Raw genomic sequence first — 21,808 nt, forward strand, 5'->3', positions numbered from 1 at the left:
GTCCTGCATGGCCAGAAAAAGCTGAAAATGCTATAAATAAAAGTAAAAAAAATTATAATAATAAATCTACACCAGATACAACAAACATACAACGTCATATCATTTCCTTTACATTGCAAAGTGCTTTGTGTCCCTATTACTAGACAGGCACTCTATAAATGCTGTTCCTTTTAAGATGTTGACAGGATGTCAACGGCTGTTGTGAGTGAACTATAATTGATCTATCTCAAACTACACGCTCTTTTCTTGATCCTCCAATAACAACCGTTGCTTCCCTCAGACAAACTTGAGCAAGACCTTGCAGAGTCTGGTGAACTTTAGCTCACTTCGCAGAGTCGCCACAGTATGGTGGGACAACTGACCACCCATGGTCTGTTGGTGAGATCTGTAAACAACAGCAGCGCTGAGCCCTTCTTCCTACCCACCTGTAAACAACAGCATCTCTGAGCCCGTCCCCCTTCTCACCTGTAAACAACAGCATCTCTGAGCCCTTCCCACCTGTAAACAACAGCATCTCTGAGCCCTTCCCCCTTCTCACCTGTAAACAACAGCATCTCTGAGCCCTTGTTCCTTCCTACCTGTAAACAACAGCATCTCTGAGCCCTTCTTCCTTCCCACCTGTAAACAACAGCAACTCTGAGCCCTTCTTCCTTCCCACCTGTAAACAACAGCAACTCTGAGCCCTTCTTCCTTCCCACCTGTAAACAACAGCATCTCTGAGCCCTTCTTCCTTCCCACCTGTAAACAACAGCATCTCTGAGCCCTTCTTCCTTCCCACCTGTAAACAACAGCATCTCTGAGCCCTTCTTCCTTCCCACCTGTAAACAACAGCATCTCTGAGCCCTTCCCACCTGTAAACAACAGCATCTCTGAGCCCTTCTTCCTTCCCACCTGTAAACAACAGCATCTCTGAGCCCTTCCCACCTGTAAACAACAGCATATCTGAGCCCTTCCCCCTTCCCACCTGTAAACAACAGCAGCTCTGAGCCCTTCCCCCTTCTCACCTGTAAACAACAGCAGCTCTGAGCCCTTCTTCGTTCCCACCTGTAAACAACAGCAGCTCTGAGCCCTTCTTCCTTCCCACCTGTAAACAACAGCATCTCTGAGCCCTTCCCCCTTCCCACCTGTAAACAACAGCAGCTCTGAGCCCTTCTTCCTTCCCACCTGTAAACAACAGCATCTCTGAGCCCTTCTTCCTTCCCACCTGTAAACAACAGCATCTCTGAGCCCTTCTTCCTTCCCACCTGTAAACAACAGCATCTCTGAGCCCTTCCCCCTTCCCACCTGTAAACAACAGCAGCTCTGAGCCCTTCCCCCCTGTAAACAACAGCAGCTCTGAGCCCTTCCCCCTTCCCACCTGTAAACAACAGCAGCTCTGAGCCCTTCCCCCCTGTAAACAACAGCAGCTCTGAGCCCTTCCCCCTTCCCACCTGTAAACAACAGCATCTCTGAGCCTTCCTCCTTGTAAACAACAGCAGCTCTGAGCCCTTCCCCCTTCCCACCTGTATGCCGCTGTGGATGAAGCCCCTGCGGTAGCGAGCAGGTCTGAGGTGGGGATACTCCTCTGTGCTCGTCACCTTGATGCCCCACACAGACTTCCAGGCCTCGTACAGCTGGCTGTGGACTGGGTACACCCCAGAGTGGTGGGGAGCCACCGCATAGCCCATGTCTGGAGGGATACCATGCTCCTGGAGGAGGAGAGAGGAGAGAGAGAGAGAGAGGCAGGGGGAGAGAGAGGGGGAGGGAAGGAAGGAGAGAGAGGGGGGGAGGAGGAGGGAGGGAGAGAGGGACGGAGAGAGGAGGAAGATGAGATAAAAGGAGAGAGGAGGAAGATGAAGGATTAGGAGGGAAGGGAATGTGGGAAAGAGGAGGAAGAAAATACATAATAATGATGTTATAGAGAAACATTCACAGAAACAAGGCAAAAACAACTAGTCATCTTCAGAAGAGAGACACCTTGGAAAACTGTTCCAATGACCACTAGGTGGCAATACGACTCTACTCTACTCACACAGACACACAGACACCTCCAACTAGACTCTCTATTGTTCTGTTGTGAGGAGGACATGTGATAATTGGGAATGCAGTTCATTATGGTCTGCTCTCCTCTGGGTCCATTAGAGGTCTGGGGGGCGGGGGGCGTATAACATGTCCTCCTCACAACAGAATGATGGGATTCAAGCAAAAAAAAAGGCTGAATGCCCCTTTAACCTCCATAGACTACACAAAAAAACTAAAGCACATCTAGCCATATTCAATCAAAGTATTCATCTTTGTCAGAACTGTCTGCCCAATGCTGTGTGTATGTGTGTGTGTGTGTGTGTGTGTGTGTATTTGCATGCTGAAGGTGCTAAGTCTGTCTGCCCTTGCTAAGGAGAGCTAGTTTACAGGATCATTAAGCCTTGATGAAGGATCCATCTCTCTTCTGCTCCTACAGACAGACCCCACACACACACACACACACACACACACACACACACACACACACACACACACACACACACACACACACACACACACACACACACACACACACACACACACACACACACACACACACACACACACACACACACACACACACACACACACACACACACACACACACACACACAGCTCAGACACCCCTTCTGTCACTGTCATAGTGGAGGACTGTCGGGATTATAGAGGAGCCAATGCATCTTACTATTCACTGCACACGCGCGCACACACACGTTTTTTTTTATGCATCGTGGGGACATTCCATAGACTTACATTCATCCTTTACCCTAACGTTAACCTAACCATAACCTCTAACCCTAAAATAGCTCCTTTACGTTGTGGGGTCCGGTGAATGGGTCTCATTCTCCAACGGACTTAAGACAAAAAATTGCTCTTAGGGCCATTTAAGACATCTTAGATTTTGGGATTCACCAACCGTCCCTAAGCTTGGATTCGGCCCTGACTAAGAGCAGGATTTAGGAGCGCTGAAGAGCAGTCTTAACTTGACAGACTGTTGTGCTCCGTGTTCTTAAGGGCTTTATTTGGGAGGAATCATAGTGATTCCTTCATGTCAACTCTACAGGCCTCCTTGGAATTAATTAATTAATCATACCGTAATTCCTCTAATAGTAACCCCGGCTTGTATTTGTTTCAACTGTAGTGGATACCAGGCTTGTATTAGGAGGAGGCCTGTATAAGAGATAGGCCTATATTTCTAATTTTCCAAACAGATCATAATGAATAAATCAACATTTTGTGTCAGTTTGAACCCAGTAAAATGTACTGGGTTCATTTATTGAAACCAAGTACTGTATGAAATACGGTAGTAAACAGTGCAATTACAGGTGGTCAAAAAAAGTTAAATAAAGTAAAATAGTGCAATCACAATACTGGTATAATAATAATAATAATAACTTCGTTTTATACAATTCTGAGGTAGGCTTACTCTCTTGGTAAACATTAACACCATACCATTATATGGTATTTACTGCACAGCCAGGCCAGCATATAACAACAATAACAAAATATATTGCCTATGGTAAATCCGTTGAGAGAAATACCGTAATTCCTCTAATATACATGAAACCCGGCTTGTATTAGGAGGCCGGCTTATAATTGCTTAGCTCAACAGCGCATCCGGTCATTAATAGAGACCCGGTTTTTAATTGAATACCGGTTACTATTAGAGGAATTACGGTAATTTAAATAAATATGAAAATATTTGTACGATAAAAAATTTCGCATTTGATGTCGGAAAGATACATAATAGCACTACACAAACACTGCAAATGACAGTTTGAATAAATAAATAAATCAGATAAATAATGGAAGACATGTTGTCCATGTCCTCAGCACCTAGCACACCTGAGTGCCCATGATAGCCTGGACATGCTGGTCCACCTCGGACAGCCCCAGGCCTGCTGTTCCTCCATGATGGCCTGGACATGCTGGTCCACCTCGGACAGCCCCAGGCCTGCTGTTCCTCCATGATGGCCTGGACACGCTGGTCCACCTCGGACAGCCCCAGGCCTGCTGTTCCTCCATGATGGCCTGGACACGCTGGTCCACCTCGGACAGCCCCAGGCCTGCTGTTCCTCCATGATGGCCTGGACACGCTGGTCCACCTCGGACAGCCCCAGGCCTGCTGTTCCTCCATGATGGCCTGGACACGCTGGTCCACCTCGGACAGCCCCAGGCCTGCTGTTCCTCCTCCAGTGGCCAGCATGCCTCTCCTGTGCCTCGCGATCCTCTGTTTCGATCCAGACTTGAGATCTACCCATTTCTTCTTCACGTCTGCCACTGTGTGCCCCTCTCCCGACACCACGTTAACCTCCCCCGTTATCGCTTCCCATGCCTCTTTTTTTTTGTTTTATCCACTTTTTCTCCCATTTTTTCTATTTTTCTCCCATCCCAATTTCGTATTTCCAACTCTCCCCTCCCCTGTCTCGAACGTTGCTAGACTACGCCTCCCACTGGTCGGCTGCAGTGAGAACCAAGCCTTGCATCACGTGTCCCCTCCGGTACACGAGGAGGCAGCTGTCGCATCTTTTCACCTGCACAGCGCAATCTCTCAGTGGCGAGGAGTAACGCGTGGGAGGCTCACGCTGCCCCCGATACTTCCCGATTCTGCTGTACAGGCGCACCAACCGACCTGTAGGAGTCGCTGTCCACAACGTCCAATCCCCACCCACCGGCTTTCCCACCCTCTAACACTGCCAATTGTGTTAGTACGACGGCCGGCCAAGCCGGTAGCAACGGCAAGAGCTGGGCTCGAACCCAGCGTCTCCTGCGTTAGTGGTGAACGCCTTGCCCACTGCGCCACTCAGCCGCCCTTGTTCTCAAGTTTCTCAAGTTTCTTTATTAGTGGTCATACAGAAATACAGAATACTTTGCATGAAATGCTTCTTTCTGTTTTGCTCCTGAGTGTGCTAGATAATAACAAGATAGTATAAAATAAGTATGTGTAGCCCTGTACCCCGAACTGACGCTACTGAATAGGACTGTTTTCAGCCTCTCCACTCCCAGGAGGAGTACCTCCAGTTCCGCATTAGTCAAATTAGCTTTGCGTTGTTTTGCTGCAGGACGTGCGCCTCCACTTCCTCCAACTCGTTTTGGTGACATTTTTTTTTGACTTTTTGCGATTCCATTTGCACACGGCTCTATTGGCTGGCTTATAAGGATGATTGATTGATTGAACATTTTATTAACAGATTGCAGAATGGGTACAATACAGTACAGCTCAATACACACAATTGTTAAGGGGATGCAGACCAGAGAAAGACTTTCATCTTGTTTACATCAGGGTCCCCCATTTTCAATTCATAATGAATTGTAAGTAAGGGTGCAACTTGCTCCGTGCAATCCATTCTTTGTGGATCCCGTCCACAGTGTCGCACAGACACACACGCAGTGTCGCACACATATGCACAACACGCACGCACGCACGCACACACACACACACACACACACACACACACACACACACACACACACACACACACACACACACACACACACACACACACACACACACACACACACACACACACACACACACACACACACACACACACACACACACACACACACACACACACACACACACACACACACACACACACACACACACACACACACACACACACACACACACACACACACACACACACACACACACACACACACACACACACACACACACACACACACACACACACACACACACACACACACACTTGAATCTCAATGCCATTCCATCCATCAACATGCCATCCTGCCTCGTGTCTTGAGCCATAATGTGTAAGGGGTGTGTTACTGCACATTAAGCCTGGGAAGTTCATACACCTCTCACCAGATTCACAAGGAGAGTGAGAGGTTGGACTGGTGGTGTCGAGGAGAGTGAGAGGTTGGACTGGTGGTGTCGAGGAGAGTGAGAGGTTGTACTGGTGGTGTCGAGGAGAGTGAGAGGTTGGACTGGTGGTGTCGAGGAGAGTGAGAGGTTGGACTGGTGGTGTCGAGAGTGAGAGGTTGGACTGGTGGTGTCGAGGAGAGTGAGAGGTTGGACTGGTGGTGTCGAGGAGAGTGAGAGGTTGGACTGGTGGTGTCGAGGAGAGTGAGAGGTTGGACTGGTGGTGTCGAGGAGAGTGAGAGGTTGGACTGGTGGTGTCGAGGAGAGTGAGAGGTTGGACTGGTGGTGTCGAGGAGAGTGAGAGGTTGGACTGGTGGTGTCGAGGAGAGTGAGAGGTTGGACTGGTGGTGTCGAGGAGAGTGAGAGGTTGGACTGGTGGTGTCGAGGAGAGTGAGAGGTTGGACTGGTGGTGTCGAGGAGAGTGAGAGGTTGGACTGGTGGTGTCGAGGAGAGTGAGAGGTTGGACTGGTGGTGTCGAGGAGAGTGAGAGGTTGGACTGGTGGTGTCGAGGAGAGTAGAGGTTGGACTGGTGGTGTCGAGGAGGTGTGTATACTTTCCGCAACGGAGTTCGGTTTCCGGGTTCCTCTGATTGGCCGCGACCCCCACGTGACCCGCCCCCCTATCCACCGCTGCCGCTGCCCGCTGTGTTGACGCTCGCCTGTGTGTTGACGCGCGCGCTTTGCCCGCTGCTGTTTAATAATATTGTCGCTTTTCACATCGCGTGCAGTCATCTCGAACACTAGTGGGGCAAAAAAACATTGAAGCTCATAGTGTAACGGTCTGTGTAAGTTAGTGTTGTGTTCATTCATAGTTAAAGACAGTAGAGGTTGGCGTCAGTGTAAGTTAGTGTTGTGTTCATTCATACAGTAGTTAAAGACAGTAGAGGTTGGCGTCACGTTCAGTGTAAGTTAGTGTTGTGTTCATTCATAGTTAAAGACAGTAGAGGTTGGCGTAAGTTAGTGTTGTGTTCATTCATAGTTAAAGACAGTAGAGGTTGGCGTCACGGTCAGTGTAAGTTAGTGTTGTGTTCATTCATAGTTAAAGACAGTAGAGGTTGGCGTCACGGTCTGTGTAAGTTAGTGTTGTGTTCATTCATAGTTAAAGACAGTAGAGGTTGAGTATGTTTTTTTTCTCCCTTTTTTACATGAAACAAGATAAACAATACAGTAACAGTAATAATCAACGATGAATCACAGGACAATAACAGAAATAATAATAACAATAATGACAGTCCAGTAATTAAATCAGAATGAAACAAACAACACACTGCAGCACCCACTCTCCACACGTTAGATCACCTAAACACATTTGATATTTATTGGTAAAGGATTTGCACTACAACTCGTACACCTTACTGTAAATTGTACCTCATCCCATTTCTGCTTTGCACTATATAGTATTGTATATTAGTACATTGCATAGTATATTGTATGGTAACTCAGTTACTTCTATTCTGCATCGAACATTGTACATATGTCTATACTGAACACTGTGACCTCTATTTTTACTTCTATTTTACATGCTATACTATTTTATTTCATACTTATCTTGTCTAGCACAGTCTCTGGAGCGTAACAGTAAGACGCATTTTGTATAAAAGTATTCTGTACTTCTGTATGACAACAATGTATGCCTTTCAAATGTTAAATGATAAATGATTAAATGATACACACTGAAATCTACGCTCTCTCATCCTGCTTTCCACAACTCCTATACTTCCTGAGTAACGTGCCTAACACTGCTTAATGGTTGTTTAAATATTTTACATGTTTTGATGTGGTGCATAAGCAGCATATTAAGATGACTGCGTTTCTTGAACAGCTGATAACTGCATAAGCAGCATATTAAGATGACGTGACAATATTATTAAACAAGAGAGCTCTGTCATTGAAGTGGGTGGTGTTACCAACAGCGCGTTTCTTGACAGCAGAGTGGCGAGTTTCGCGACTCACGGCACTAGCACACTGAACGTGCATGCATTTCACGCACGGGTTCCGTGCGGGATCGCGCGCCTGGCCAGGCACACCTGGACCGACGACTTGAGCGCGCGGAAGCGCACCGAGGAAGGCACATTTACATTGGGACAGCTGTAAATGCCTAGTCTATATGCGAAGTCAGTCCCCGTTTGAAGATTTTTTTAAGATTTCCAGTTCCAGTGTTCTATTGTCCATTTTGTATGTATAACCCGTTATTATATAATTAATTAGTATGTTAGAATTCATTTTAGAATGATGATCAGTGTGACTGTACTCCTGAAAGAGCAGCGTGGAGCCCCAGCAGCAGCAAGAGCTCTATCTCTCTCTCTCTCTCTCTCTCTCTCTCTCTCCCTCGCTCTCTCTCTCGCTCTCTCTCTCTCTCTCTCTCTCTCTCTCTATCTCTATCTCCCCCCCCCCCCTCTTCCCCCCCCCCCCTCTCTCTCTCTCTCTCTCTGTCGGGACAGACAGGCAACCAGATATAGACAGATAGACAAACAAACAAACAAATAATTACCATCATAATTACCATAATTAGCTGTCAGGAAACAAATAAAACGTTTGTCATTATAGGTGACAAGGTGGATTGACTTAATGACTGCTATATCCTGCTTATTATGCAACATTGTAGGTTATAGTTATAGGTATAAACAAACATACAGACAGGGGGGGTTGGGCGTTTATTTGCATTGGGAAAGATACAGACACAGCTGGTTGAACAACATCTATATCTGTGGTAATAATGCAGATATTCAATTGTATTTCTGTGACAATGCGCGTGGCGCACGCCTCCCGCGCCGCCTCGAATCCGATTGAAGCGGAAAAGATAGCTTGCCGTCAGCGAGCCGCCCTCCCGCTTGCGGCCAGTGTGCACAGTAGCGTCCGTTAACATGGGAGCGGAAGTGAAGCGGCAGCCGCCCGTCCGTCCGTGTTCATTCGTTAGCAGTGTGCTAGGGCCGTCAGGAAGCGAGCGCTCTGCGCTGCAACACAGCGGCGAGCGGCAGCAATAAGGGGGGCGGGTCAAGTGGGGGTTGCGGCCAATCAGAGGAACCCGGAAACCGAACTCCGTTGCGGAAAGTATACACGCGTCGAGGAGAGTGAGAGGTTGGACTGGTGGTGTCGAAGAGAGTGAGAGGTTGGACTGGTGGTGTGGAGGAGAGTGAGAGGTTGGACTGGTGGTGTGGAGGAGAGTGAGAGGTTGGACTGGTGGTGTCGAGGAGAGTGAGAGGTTGGACTGAGGAGAGTGAGAGGTTAGACTGGTGGTGTCGAGGAGAGTGAGAGGTTGGACTGGTGGTGTCGAGAGTGAGAGGTTGGACTGGTGGTGTGGAGGAGAGTGAGATGTTGGACTGGTGGTGTCGAGGAGAGTGAGATGTTGGACTGGTGGTGTCGAGGAAAGTGAGAGGTTGGACTGGTGGTGTCGAAGAGAGTGAGAGGTTGGACTGGTGGTGTCGAGGAGAGTGAGAGGTTGGACTGGTGGTGTCGAGGAGAGTGAGAGGTTGGACTGGTGGTGTCGAGGAGAGTGAGAGGTTGGACTGGTGGTGTCGAGGAGAGTGGCCAGTCAGGTGTGGAGCAACGATGCGATTATGACCAAAAAAGAATAAAAAACAAAACAGAAAAGTCCGTCTAGAAATCATGACAAGGTTACTCAAGATAATTCACAGACCTTGTTGTGAACAGTTTCATTGAGAACTATTATGGTGGGTGCACTGTTCACAATGAGGTCTGTGGAGTATCTTGAGTAACCATGTCATGATTCTGGCTAATTACACCAAAACTATCTGGATGGCTAAATAGCACTCCAGGTAAAAGGGATGTTTTTTGTGTGCTAATTTTACAAGTTATGGTCACGTTCAGTGATATTGAAGGAACTATCTAGGGTCATAGGAATAACATGAGTTTTGATTTAAGGTGGGTTTTCCCACATCTAACAAGAAGAAACGTATGTCAGCCGGTATGTCAAACGACCTTCGACATTATACGCCACCAGCGGAGATCAAAGAGGAAAGGCCACTCGGACAAACTTCAGAAGACCAAACCAGCGCTCCAGACTGCTCTCCTCGCTAATGTCAGGTCATTGAGGAACTAAACACCAACATCTCATTCCTGACAGAACACCACAGGGATGTGTCCGTCTTGTGAGACCTGGCTATCGGAGGATTGACAGAACTACATTCTTCTGTTAAATGGATTTCTTGGGACCAATGCAAGACTTAAACGTCAGTTTGTTTCATTGTTTATATTCCGCCATCAGCTAATACAACTAGGGCTTCTCAGACAGTCTACCAATGTATTGAGAAGCTAGAAACTGCCTCCCCCAGGTGCATCCAAGATCATCCCGGGGGAATTTTAACACCTGCAAACTGGACTCTGTGCTGCCCACATACAGTATGAGCGGTATGTCTCATGTAACACAAGAGGGGAGAAGCAGCTGGACCTGTGTTATGGCAACATCAAAGAGGCCTACAGATCCTACAGAGAGGGTGAAACACAGAGTGAGGCGACACATAGCCTGCACAGACTGGCATGTCTTCTCACCCAGGACCACTCCCTCCAATAGTCTGTCACAGTCCCTCACATCCAGCATTGTGAGAGTATGCCAATACCCACAAAGACTTTTAAGTAAATGGAATAGTGAATGGACTGCATTTATATAGCGCTTTTATCCAAAGCACTTTACAACTTATGTCGCACATTCACTCACATATTCACCCACCAACGGCAGAGGCACCCGTACAAGGTGCCAACAAGCATCTGGAGCGGTTAGGGGTTAAGTGTCTTGCTCAAGGACACTTCGATACGCTGCCCGGGAGGAGCCGGAATTGAACCGGGAACCGTCTGATTACCAGAGGGCTGCTCTACCTCCTGAGCCACTGTCGTCCCCAAGTGCTTAATTAAGTATTACCCCAAACAACAAGCCATGGCTCACAGCTCACCTGAAAAGAGCTATTCAGGCTAAGCACAGAGTCTTCGCTACTGGGCACAGAGCGGAAGGGAGAGGCCCGGACAGTGTGAACATGTTTGCAGATGATACTGCACTGGTCCACATCTATTTTGAAGAGGAAGCAGAGAAGCTGTGCCAGTGATGCAAGGATGAACGTGAGGAAGACAAAGGAGCTCCTCATAGACTTCTGAAAGAATGCTTACCCTGTCCCACAGCTGACACTCAACGGAGAGGTTGTTGAGAGGGTTATTATCTACAAGTACCTCAGGACCACCATTGACAGCAGGCTGACCTTTAACAACAGCACACAAACCATCTTCAAGTGCTAGCAGCGGACCTACCACCTACGGAGGCTGAGGCATCTGGACGTAGCTTTCACATCTGCCACATAGAGAGCCTCCTTACCTTTTCTTTTCTGGCTTGGTATGGGGGGGGCTCTCAGAGAAACAAGGCCAAGCTGCCGAAGGTGATCACCTTGGGGTCCAAGCTCTGCGGGGAGCAGTGACCAGAGGCCGGTGAAGGAAGCAGGTAAAACCGTGAGGGATTCAACTCATAACCTCAGCACCTGCTTTCAGATCCTGCCCTCTGGTAGGAGACATTCTGCCCCTTTATCCAAAACAAACAGAGGCAGGGCCAGTTTCATCCTCTCTGCTATTAGGCTCCTTAACAAACAGAACCCTTTGGAACCCCATTCCAGTTATTCTGCCTGGAAGAACTGGACCTGTTGCACTAACACCCTCACGTACGAACACACGAGTGCATGCATGCACACACACATTGAAGTAGAAGGCATCGCTTTTAAAATTATATTTTCTTTTAGAATCCTGTTTATACTGTGATGTTTTCTTTGGTCTAGTCTGTATTTAGTGTACTGACCTGAGCTAAATGTATTTCCCTTGTGGACAATAAAGAACATATCTGTATATGATTAATGCATTTTGGACAGTAGGTTTAGGGCTATAGCATTATTTAATTTTACATTTATGTTGCCAGATAAAACATTAAAAACAGGTTTCTTATTTGCAATGTCGATCTGGTCGATTATGATTATATATATGTTGTATTTAGCCCCAATTAAGCAATGCTGCGTGAAGCACTTCCCCAGGAACTGAGAGCAGCAGTTAGAGAAACATTCAGAGTAATTCATTCATTTTGTTTAAACTACATTTCAGTAGTTGCAGTTGTTTGATTTCACCACAGGTGGTTGTAAACTATTGGATATTGTTATGGTTTGGTCCATTTGACCCACATTAAATGTGGAACATTGTGGTGAAACTCTCTAATTATAGTCGACTCGAGGCTTTCGCAAAGAAGCCCCAATTTAGAAGGCTTGGTAGAAACGTAACTCAAGGGACCTTCATAGCCTGTATCCAAGACACAGATGATCATAGAGTAGAGGCCTTGCACGGACTGTGTGTGTAGTTTGTATAGACATGGCTGCCTATAATCATTGGTAACCACTTTCAAAAGAAAATGTGCTTGGTTACAAGATCCAGTAATAAGACACGAATGTATTGCATTTGGTTATATATCTCTCGTATATCAACACATAGCAACCATTGTATAGAAACGGTTAGTCTCTTCCAACGTTGAGGATAAAATGGGCATTCTAAATATTCAGTGAAAGGCCATGATGCTAGTTTCAGAACTTTGCATTACTTTGGGTCAAACCTGCTGGTAGTTCTACATGTAGCATTCAACCAAAGGCAAAGAGACCATAAAGCACATCACACACACATACACACATTAGAAAACCACCCCATCACTAGAAAAATGCTAAAGAAATAATAAACCCAAAGAAAATTCATCCTCTGGCCTCATAGTTTATCCCAAAACAATGAAATAGGGTAATTCCAGTGGTATTGCATAATGATTATTTTGATAACCTATCCGCTATCATTAACTGGATGAAAACTGGATAGCCATGTTTTTTCTTTTCTCTTTTACTTAACGTTTCAAGTGGTCTGCCGTGCCACAATCGGCCCATTTCACATTCTAATTATCTCTAACATATGTTTATTGCTGGTCTCCATGCCCCCCCTAGCAGCTAGGCCCTAGACAGCTTTCTCCATGCCCCCCTAGCAGCTGGGCCCTAGACAGCTTTCTCCATGGGCCTCCCTAGCAGCTAGGCCCTAGACAGCTTTCTCCATGCCCCCCTAGCAGCTGGGCCCTAGACAGCTTTCTCCATGCCCCCCTAGCAGCTAGGCCCTAGACAGCTTTCTCCATGCCCCCCCTAGCAGCTAGGCCCTAGACAGCTTTCTCCATGGGCCTCCCTAGCAGCTAGGCCCTAGACAGCTTTCTCCATGGGCCTCCCTAGCAGATAGGCCCTAGACATCTTTCTCCATGCCCCCCCTAGCAGCTAGGCCCTAGACAGCTTTCTCCATGGGCCTCCCTAGCAGCTAGGCCCTAGAAAGCTTTCTCCATGCCCCCCCCTAGCAGATAGGCCCTAGAAAGCTTTCTCCATGGGCCTCCCTAGCAGCTAGGCCTTAGAAAGCTTTCTCCATGCCCCCCCTAGCAGATAGGCCCTAGAAAGCTTTCTCCATGGGCCTCCCTAGCAGTTAGGCCCTAGAAAGCTTTCTCCATGGGCCTCCCTAGCAGCTAGGCCCTAGACAGCTTTCTCCATGCCCCCTAGAAGCTAGGCCCTAGACAGCTTTCTCCATGCCTGCCCCCTTAGCAGCTAGGCCCCAGAAAGCGTATCCCTTTTCCCTCTTATGTGTGGGCCTATTCACACCCATATTGCATCATGTCCCTCCTACCTGAGCGAACAGCATGTTGAGCCTCATCTGCTCAGCCAGCACGCTGACATTGTGGAAGAGGTGAGGCTGCATGTGGCTCCACATGTGAGGAAACCACCAGAACTCCTTCCTGTGTCTCAGCAGCATGTCGTCCCCACGGTCCTCCTCGTCCGTTCCTGGAGAAAGAGGGATGTGTATGAGAGAATGTATGGATGTGTAAGTGTGTATGTGGAGGTAGGTGGTGGGGGGGGGGGGGGGGGCAGAGATTGCATGTGTGGGTGGGTGGCAGAATGTGTGTGTGTGTGTGTGTGTGTGTGTGTGTGTATGCAGTGTGAGAAAGCATGTGTTTGGGTGTGTATGTGTGTGAAAGATGTGTGTGTTATGTGACAGATAAAGTGAGTGTATGTAGGGGGAATGTGTTTGGGTGCGAGTGTGTGTTGAGGAAAGTGTGCATGTGTGTGTGTGTGTGTGTGTGTGTGTGTGTGTGTGTGTGTGTGTGTGTGTGTGTGTGTGTGTGAGAGAGAGGGAGTGGTGTGTGTAAGAGTCAAAGAGAGAGAGAAAAGAAAAGAGACAGCAAAGTGAGATATTCTGCAGATGACAATGGGACTCATTATCATCCAATGCTGAAACCAAACCAAATGCGAACCTTGAGATGACCGTATGAAACTTGTCTCCTTTGATTTATGAAACTTTCCTCCCCACTGATATAAATATAAAACCCAACATGGGGCTGCTGGTGGTGGTAGTGGGTCTCAGGTTTGAATGATACAACGTGCACATTTATAAAGCAGATGTTACATGAAGGCTTTGAATCAAAAGGAAAGTTCTGCGCAGGCTTACTTACATATACGTTTGGAGGGATAGGTATGTTATGTCTGCTGTTTGTGTTAAAGGGGACATGCATTGCTATTCCTTGCACTATTTGGGCAACTTTACACAATTCCTGTGAGTCTATGGAAGACATCTGTAAGTTTTTTTTAATTCATTGTTTTATATTTCTAATGAAGTACTCAAAAGCATAATTTTTCAGCCTCAGGATTTCAGGCTGTTATTGGATGGGCTCCGTCCATAAGCGCTTCAAGTGACAGTCACCCACACAGCGTGATACATACGAGAGAGAGAGAGAGAGAACGAGCAAGCAAGAGAGAGAGAGAGAGAGAGAGAGAGAGGGAGGGAGAGAGAGAGAGGAGAGATGCGTCCCCGACACACACGCAGTCAAGTTTGTGTATAAATGCTCCGACGAGGGAGAGATGGCGCACACATTTACACACACTTCTGCACGGTCCCGCCGGTCCCTCTCTCTCTCTCTCCCTCTCTATCTCTCTCTCTCTCGCTCGTTCTCTGCCTCTGTCAAAACCCGTTTGAGGAAGTGTCGGGTTACACTATGCGCTACAACCATAGAGGGGGCGTTACTGCAGAACGGCTACGTCGCATTGCGAGTCAAATCAGAACAGCTTAGTTGAGTGAGGGAAGATCTTGTGAACTCGAGACTAGACTGATGAGTCAATATGATAATTAACGACAGACCACATTTATATAATGCACAATTGCTAGGATACAATGCTAAACACTGGAAAAGGCCATTTATAATGCATGGGACCTTTAAGCTTTCAATGTCCTTTTATTTATCATTCTGAAAATAGATGAATAATATATTTATCTTAGTATTTAGGTTAATATTCTGGAAATTATCATGTGCCGATTATCGTTCCATCAAGGAACATCTCTGGATCTTGGACTAGGCTAAATCTATATCTACAAACCTGATCCGCTTACAGAATTCATCCACATGTGTTTACTTTACCCCCACAAAAACATAATGATTGAAAATGGAAATGATGACAGGCCTGACTGGTTGGAGGGATAAACGATTAGGAAGCCTATTTAGCATAGCAAAATGTTTTGAGAGAAAGAACTTAAAAGGGGAACTATCTTATAAATTGCCTTTTCCAGTGTTTAGCATTGTTTTCTAGCAATGTGGGTTTGTATCAACACTATCTATGTCGCAAATTCTATTTTTGGCGCATTCCTCCAATTCAGATGAGACAAGGTCCTCCCCCACTGAACCAAATCCATTCTGATTTGACTGGTTCGTTGATGTGAATTAGGCACTGATCTGCATATCTCAACCCCTGGTTGTAGCCACCGCTCACACAACGGAGCGAGTGGAAATAATGCGAAAGCCAGGGCTTGAAATTGCTACCGTTTTGGTCGCATATGCTCCCGAAATTTGATTAGTGCAACCTCAAAATATAATTGGGAGCATTTGTGCGAGTGAAAATTATTTTTCTGGTGCGACCTCCTCCCCCCCCTCCCCGAACGTCCCTTTCTCTGTCCATTCGCTAGTTTGTACACTCAGTATGTGCCTTGTGAGTTGACAGTGACCATTCTAACCAATCAAACGTGAGTTCGACGTTCTTACATTTAATGCTGATTTTAGATTGGTTAAGATTAGCCTTCAAGCCTCGCTGTCTTCTCTCCTACAACAAATTGTTGACGCTCACACACGCTGCTAGCAGTGCCCTCATTGCCCCTCCCCCTCACAGACCCGTCTTGTCACAGACCCGTCTCATTCGCACCGAAGATAGCAAGCGTGCAGCTCCTCTTTTAACATCACTGAAGCATTAAAACAACAGTGATATGTTGCCAATTGATTTCGGCCGAATAACGTTAGCCAGATTGGCCTACGTTCCGTTACATATTCATAATCATGAAAATATAGTGCCGAAGGATAGGATAGACAATGCTAAACATGTATTAAACATCAACTCAACGTCAACACTCTGTTGATGTCGAGTTTAGTTTGCCGATAGCAATGTACTCAACATCAACACTGTTGATGTCGAGCTAGTTTGCCAACAGCAATCTAACAAACAATATGGTTCGTGCGGAACTCTTATCCCCAACACATAGTTCTGTGTGTGAATTATGTTGAGCCACCACAAAAGATTAATCCAAAATTTAATCCAGTAAGAATATTACTAGACTATATAACATACATCTGTGCAAGTAGATTACATTAGCAAAATGTATTGCCCTTTTGACATGTACTGTAGCCTACATATTCATAATCATGAACGTTTATTTATTTAAAAATAAAAAATAAAATAAAAAAAGACCTAACCCTAACTAACCTTACTGTCATGCACTTGTCCTAATAAACTAACCTACACTGTAACACGCAACACTTTGATGAACATTGTTACTCAGCTGATAGAGTTGTACCCTTCCTGATGACTTGTCATACAGAACTTGTAAGTCGCTTTGGATAAAAGCGTCAGCTAAATGACTAAATGTAAATGTAAAATGTATTTGGAAGCATTTTATATTCTGTACTTAGTTTGAAAGTCTTCACACATTCATAAATAACACTTACAGAAAAGCTTATTGTGCACTGTAATAAAATACGTTTTGTTCAATGGGGGATTTTTTAATGTACCGAATACCGTGATATACCGTGAAACCGTGGTATTTTTGCCCAAGGTTATCGTACCCTCAAAATGTCATACATGCCTAGTCTACACTATAGGCTACACTACTAGGTCTACGCTATACTATAGTGTAAGGCTACTTTCACTGTTTTACTGCATGACAGTACTGTTATATTGTAGTTATTTTATCAATAAAAAAAAAAGATTACATATACTGTTGGTGCTCCTTACATTTTGGTGGGTGCTCCTAAATTTTTGCTGTGCTACCAGTAAAAATGTTAATTTCGAGCCCTTTCACTGACACTTCCTCGAACAGGTTGACGTGACACGAGTGCTGATAGAGAAAGAGCGAGAAAGAACGAGCGAGTGAGAGAGTGAGAGAGAGAGACAGACCCGATAGAGAGAGGGAGAGAGAGGCTCTTATACGGTAAAACTCGAGTCGTCTCAGGGGATTTTACACACACTCCAGACTGCGTGTGTGTATGGGGATACAAGCGCGTTCTCGGAGCATCTCTCCTCTCTCTCTCTCTCTCTCTCTCTATCTGTCTCTCCCTCTCTCGTTCTCTGCTCTCTCTATCAGCACTCGCGTCATGTCAACCTGTTGCAAAATATCATAGCGCACACGCACACTCCCACGCGTATTCCGATCGGTGCAATAATATTCACGGGGTATATATTGTCATTTGAAACAAGTTACCAATGCATTGTCCTGTGGGATTATGCCCTCCCTGTGGCGAAATTAATTAGTCTCCCTCTCTATCTCTTTCTCTGTCTGCCAGTGCAGACTGTGGGTGACTGTCATACAGCGCATTGCGAGTATGGGCGGAGCCCAGCCAAAAACAGCTTGGAATCTTGAAGGGTAGAAAATGCTGCTCTACAGAACTTAATAAGAAATACAAAACAATACATTAAAAAAAAAAAACTTACAGATGTGTTCCATAGACTCACAGGAATTTTGTAAAATTGCCCAAATAGTGAAAGAAATAGTAAGATAGGTCCCCTTTAATAAGTGCATCTATAATGAAACAGTTTGAGATAAATAATGGATAGAGGATTATTGTAATATTAGGTGGTTTTAATAAAGTGAAGAGTCCATCTTTCAAATTAGCCCAGGCACCTTCAGACCCGACGAGGAGCCAAGTTCAAAGAACAACTGGGGTAAAGGGGCATGGCTTGGTTTTCAGATCAGACTGGGCTATGGGACTGGATGAATATTCAGCCTACCTTGTGCAGTAACACCTTTTTCCAGAATATTGTATGATGCATTTCAATTTTCAACCCACTGTTGCGGCTCTGACCCTAGTCTTTGAAAATGACTGCTCCACTCATTAGAGGACTTTTCACGGGATGTTTAGAATGCCCATTTTCCGTGTTATTATATGATAAATATATCAACACACATTTTATTTGGTGTCTTACTACTGGTTCTTATGAACAGGCTACAGTGGAACAGTAATATCCTGCTTTTCTACCACTTCACAGAAAGTAGGCGTTTTCTTTCGCTAGTTGTTTCCAATGGTTACAGGCAGCCATGTTGGAAGATAGAGAACTACAGACATTCCATGCAAGGCCTCTATAGACGGTTTCTGTGGAATTTACCTATCTCAAACCCCTCCCTCTTCTCTTGATCATCCAATCACAGCTTGAACCCCAGTTTATTTCGTTAGCTTTGCTATTAGCAAACACTGCAACAGGAAGTAAACCTGGGTCCATTTAGAATGTTTGTTGTCAAGTTCGAACCCTCTATGGAGTCAGTGGTGCTTCTGACCCAGTGATGTGTGAGCCGTGTCGTACCTGTGTGGTAGAACTTTCCAGAGAAGCCCAGGTTGAAGGTAAAATTAGGAACCAAAGTTCGCAGCTTGTTCTGAGTGTAGAGTAAGGCCTGTGAAGAAAAGAAAAACAAATCTATTAATCCTCTCTGAACTTCCTACCGACAGACGCATCAGTTTTAATCTAGCTAATAGATGGCAAAGGCCTTCCCAAAAAAACAACAAAGAAAAAAATATTTGAAACTTTATTTGAACAGAAAGGCACGCACGCACAATCACATACACATCCACAACTAACAAGTGTCACTTTCTGTTCTACAAATAGATGGCAAGAGACGTCATTCATAAAATGTTAAAATGCACACACACACACACACACACACACACACACACACACACACACACACACACACACACACACACACACACACACACACACACACACACACACACACACACACACACACACACACACACACACACAAGACGCTGGAGAGAAAAATTCATTACCCGTCAACATTCCTGAGCTCAAAAATGCTGATTGTGTGAAAAGGAGAATCTGGTATTGGGAGTAATATATTGGTAACAGCACACTTGAAAAGCAGGGAGCGTACGGAGAACAGACTTACTGAACACCCTCCAGCCTCCCCACTGTACCGCTGCTATCAGATCCCTACAGCAATGTCCTCCGCACTATCGCACCACGCTGAAGGAGATAGCTAGCTCACGGCTGTGTGTGTGTGTGTGTGTTTATCAGCTTAGCGCTGAGCTCCCATACAGGTTCTCACCCCCACCCTGTACAAAACCCACGGGAAGTGAGGGAGATATATAGAAAGAGAGAAAGAAAGAAACAAGAGCGAGATAGAGTGATGGAGAGATGTCAGAGACAAGGAGAGATTCAGCCAAATCTTATGGGGAGGCCAAATCTTATGGGGAGGAGGGTGGGTGTTACCAGGTGGGGATCGATGACCCCCACCCTTGGATCACGTTTACCTGTAACCATGTTTATGTATTTGTGTGTGTTTGTGTGCTTGGGAGCTAAGGTTTGCTGACAGTGAGATACTGTAAGTGTGCTGCTCCTCCACCACAGAACGAGCGACAGAGACCGAGAGATTATTTCCATCTGATTGATCACTGACAGCAGCACCACAGCTAAACATGACACAACACGGCACGGCACACTCGTCTTTCAAAAGGCCTTCAAAAGTTCTACTCTGTCACTGTTGTTTAGTATGGTTTCTCCACCAAGATAGTGTGAAAAACTACTGAAAATGCAGCATCCCCACCCTCATTGAGAATGCAAGGATCTATGAACGCCCCACCACCCCACTTCCCCCCTCACATCAAGCTGGTTAACTAGAGATTTGCTGAAAGAAATGTACGAGTTTCATGTTACCATTTCCCGGATGACAGTGTGGCCAGCTGGGCAATAGCGACCATGATATGTTTGCAGGATTAGTTGTCTCCTAAGAGGAGTTAATTGTAGAAAAAACGGATTTTTGAGTGGAGGGGACCTTCAACCCCTTAACTCAATCAGCGCCAGACCCGAGGATAGTCGGGTTATCTCGCCAACCGTTCAGCGCCAGACCCGAGTATAGTCGGGTTTTCATCGTTATTTCTTTTATTCGATATTTCTATTCATTACAGGCACACAGACTCGGGGTTAACATGGGGAATCATCCTGAGATCGCCAAAGTGCAATACCAGCCGTATCCTCCCAGGTGGCAGTATCGGGCACCCTTTGTAACCTTATATCTTGGCCTGTGTAACGTTCAAATGTCTCCGGGCGCAGTTTTCTTTGTCAGGCGAGTCGAGCGGTTATCCCGATCGCATTGAGGAGCGTCAAATGCCCCCGATGCATCTGTTGTTATGGATTATGTTGGCGACACGATGGACACCAATACTGGGACTCACGATCAGACAATTGGAATATTCTTTTTGGGGTACCTCCTAGTGAAGGTAAGGACTAAATTATATCAATCCTGCTTTGATCCAACCATGATTCCACATCGATCGCAACGTGTGTGTGTAACGTTACTCCACAACGTATGCCGTTGGTGACGATCAAGGCATCAAAAAACGACCCCCCCCCCCCCCCCCCCTTTCATGCATTCATGATGAAACATAATACCTATTATATACATTTGATTTGGAAATAGTAGCGTGTCCAGGCGAGAAACGCCAACGCTTTTAGTGAAATTCACGTATTGCTGCATATCGTCGTTTTCTGGGATTAGACAGGTTCCCTCTAAAACTATACTTATATTCACCACGGTATAACACGCAAATGTATGGATGAACAAATTATTTTTAACATATTGAACGATAGATAGTTGATGTCAAATGGGCCATAGTATTGTATCCATAGCTATAATATAGAATATAGATACATATAGCCCTGCAAACACCGCCACTTATTCCTATCTCTTAGAGCGTTGGCGTGGTAGGAACAAAAGATGCTCAAGTCCGTGGCGTCCAAAGAGTTAAGTAAGGCTCATGAATACATTTTGCTACAAAATTTTTATAATTCAATTTGGATTCTAGATTTATCAGAAGAAACTACATGTACTTAGTTACCCAAAGCCACAAACGTAGTGGCTTTGAATGATGTGTCTGCTCTACAAAGTGACTTATTCAGGACAGGGGTGTTTGTCAAAGATATATATACAGTATATATGAAAGATCTTTTAGTTTTGGGAACAGGAACTCCTAAAAACATCACTTCATGCTTACTTTAGTGTTAAAAAGCTTGTGTCTTTGTCAGAATGATATGAATGACCTTTATGGATTTGAGGTTGGGTACGCACAATATCAAGCCCTTTTTTTTTTATCTGACTAAATGTTTCAAAATATGGTCCGGAACAAACTAATATAAAGTGAGAGGTGTCTAATAGGGCAGATTATAAATCAATATAAAGTGAGGTGTCTAATAGGGCATATTACAAGTCAATATAAAGTGAGAGGTGTCTAATAGGGCAGATTACAAGTCAATATAAAGTGAGAGGTGTCTAATAGGGCAGATTACAAATCAATATAAAGTAAGAGGTGTCTAATACGGCAGATTACAAG

At 45.5% G+C, this 21,808-nt stretch overlaps 1 protein-coding gene across 1 annotated transcript in view; it reads right to left on the reverse strand.

The window, feature by feature from the left end:
- ndst2a (N-deacetylase/N-sulfotransferase (heparan glucosaminyl) 2a) overlaps positions 1 to 21,808 on the reverse strand; it is a 69,510-nt gene that overhangs the window by 28,530 nt on the left and 19,172 nt on the right. Inside the window, exons 2-4 of the mRNA XM_084321631.1 lie at positions 18,765 to 18,852; positions 13,561 to 13,715; positions 1,503 to 1,688 (exon numbers count right to left, since the gene is read on the reverse strand). Of these exons, the coding sequence (XP_084177757.1) occupies positions 1,503 to 1,688; positions 13,561 to 13,715; positions 18,765 to 18,852 (429 nt within the window). The remainder of the gene's footprint in view (positions 1 to 1,502; positions 1,689 to 13,560; positions 13,716 to 18,764; positions 18,853 to 21,808) is intronic.

The sequence above is a fragment of the Notolepis coatsorum genome, assembly GCF_963971535.1.
Source record: "Notolepis coatsorum genome assembly, chromosome: 9".
NCBI classification, from domain to species: Eukaryota; Metazoa; Chordata; class Actinopteri; order Aulopiformes; family Paralepididae; genus Notolepis; species Notolepis coatsorum.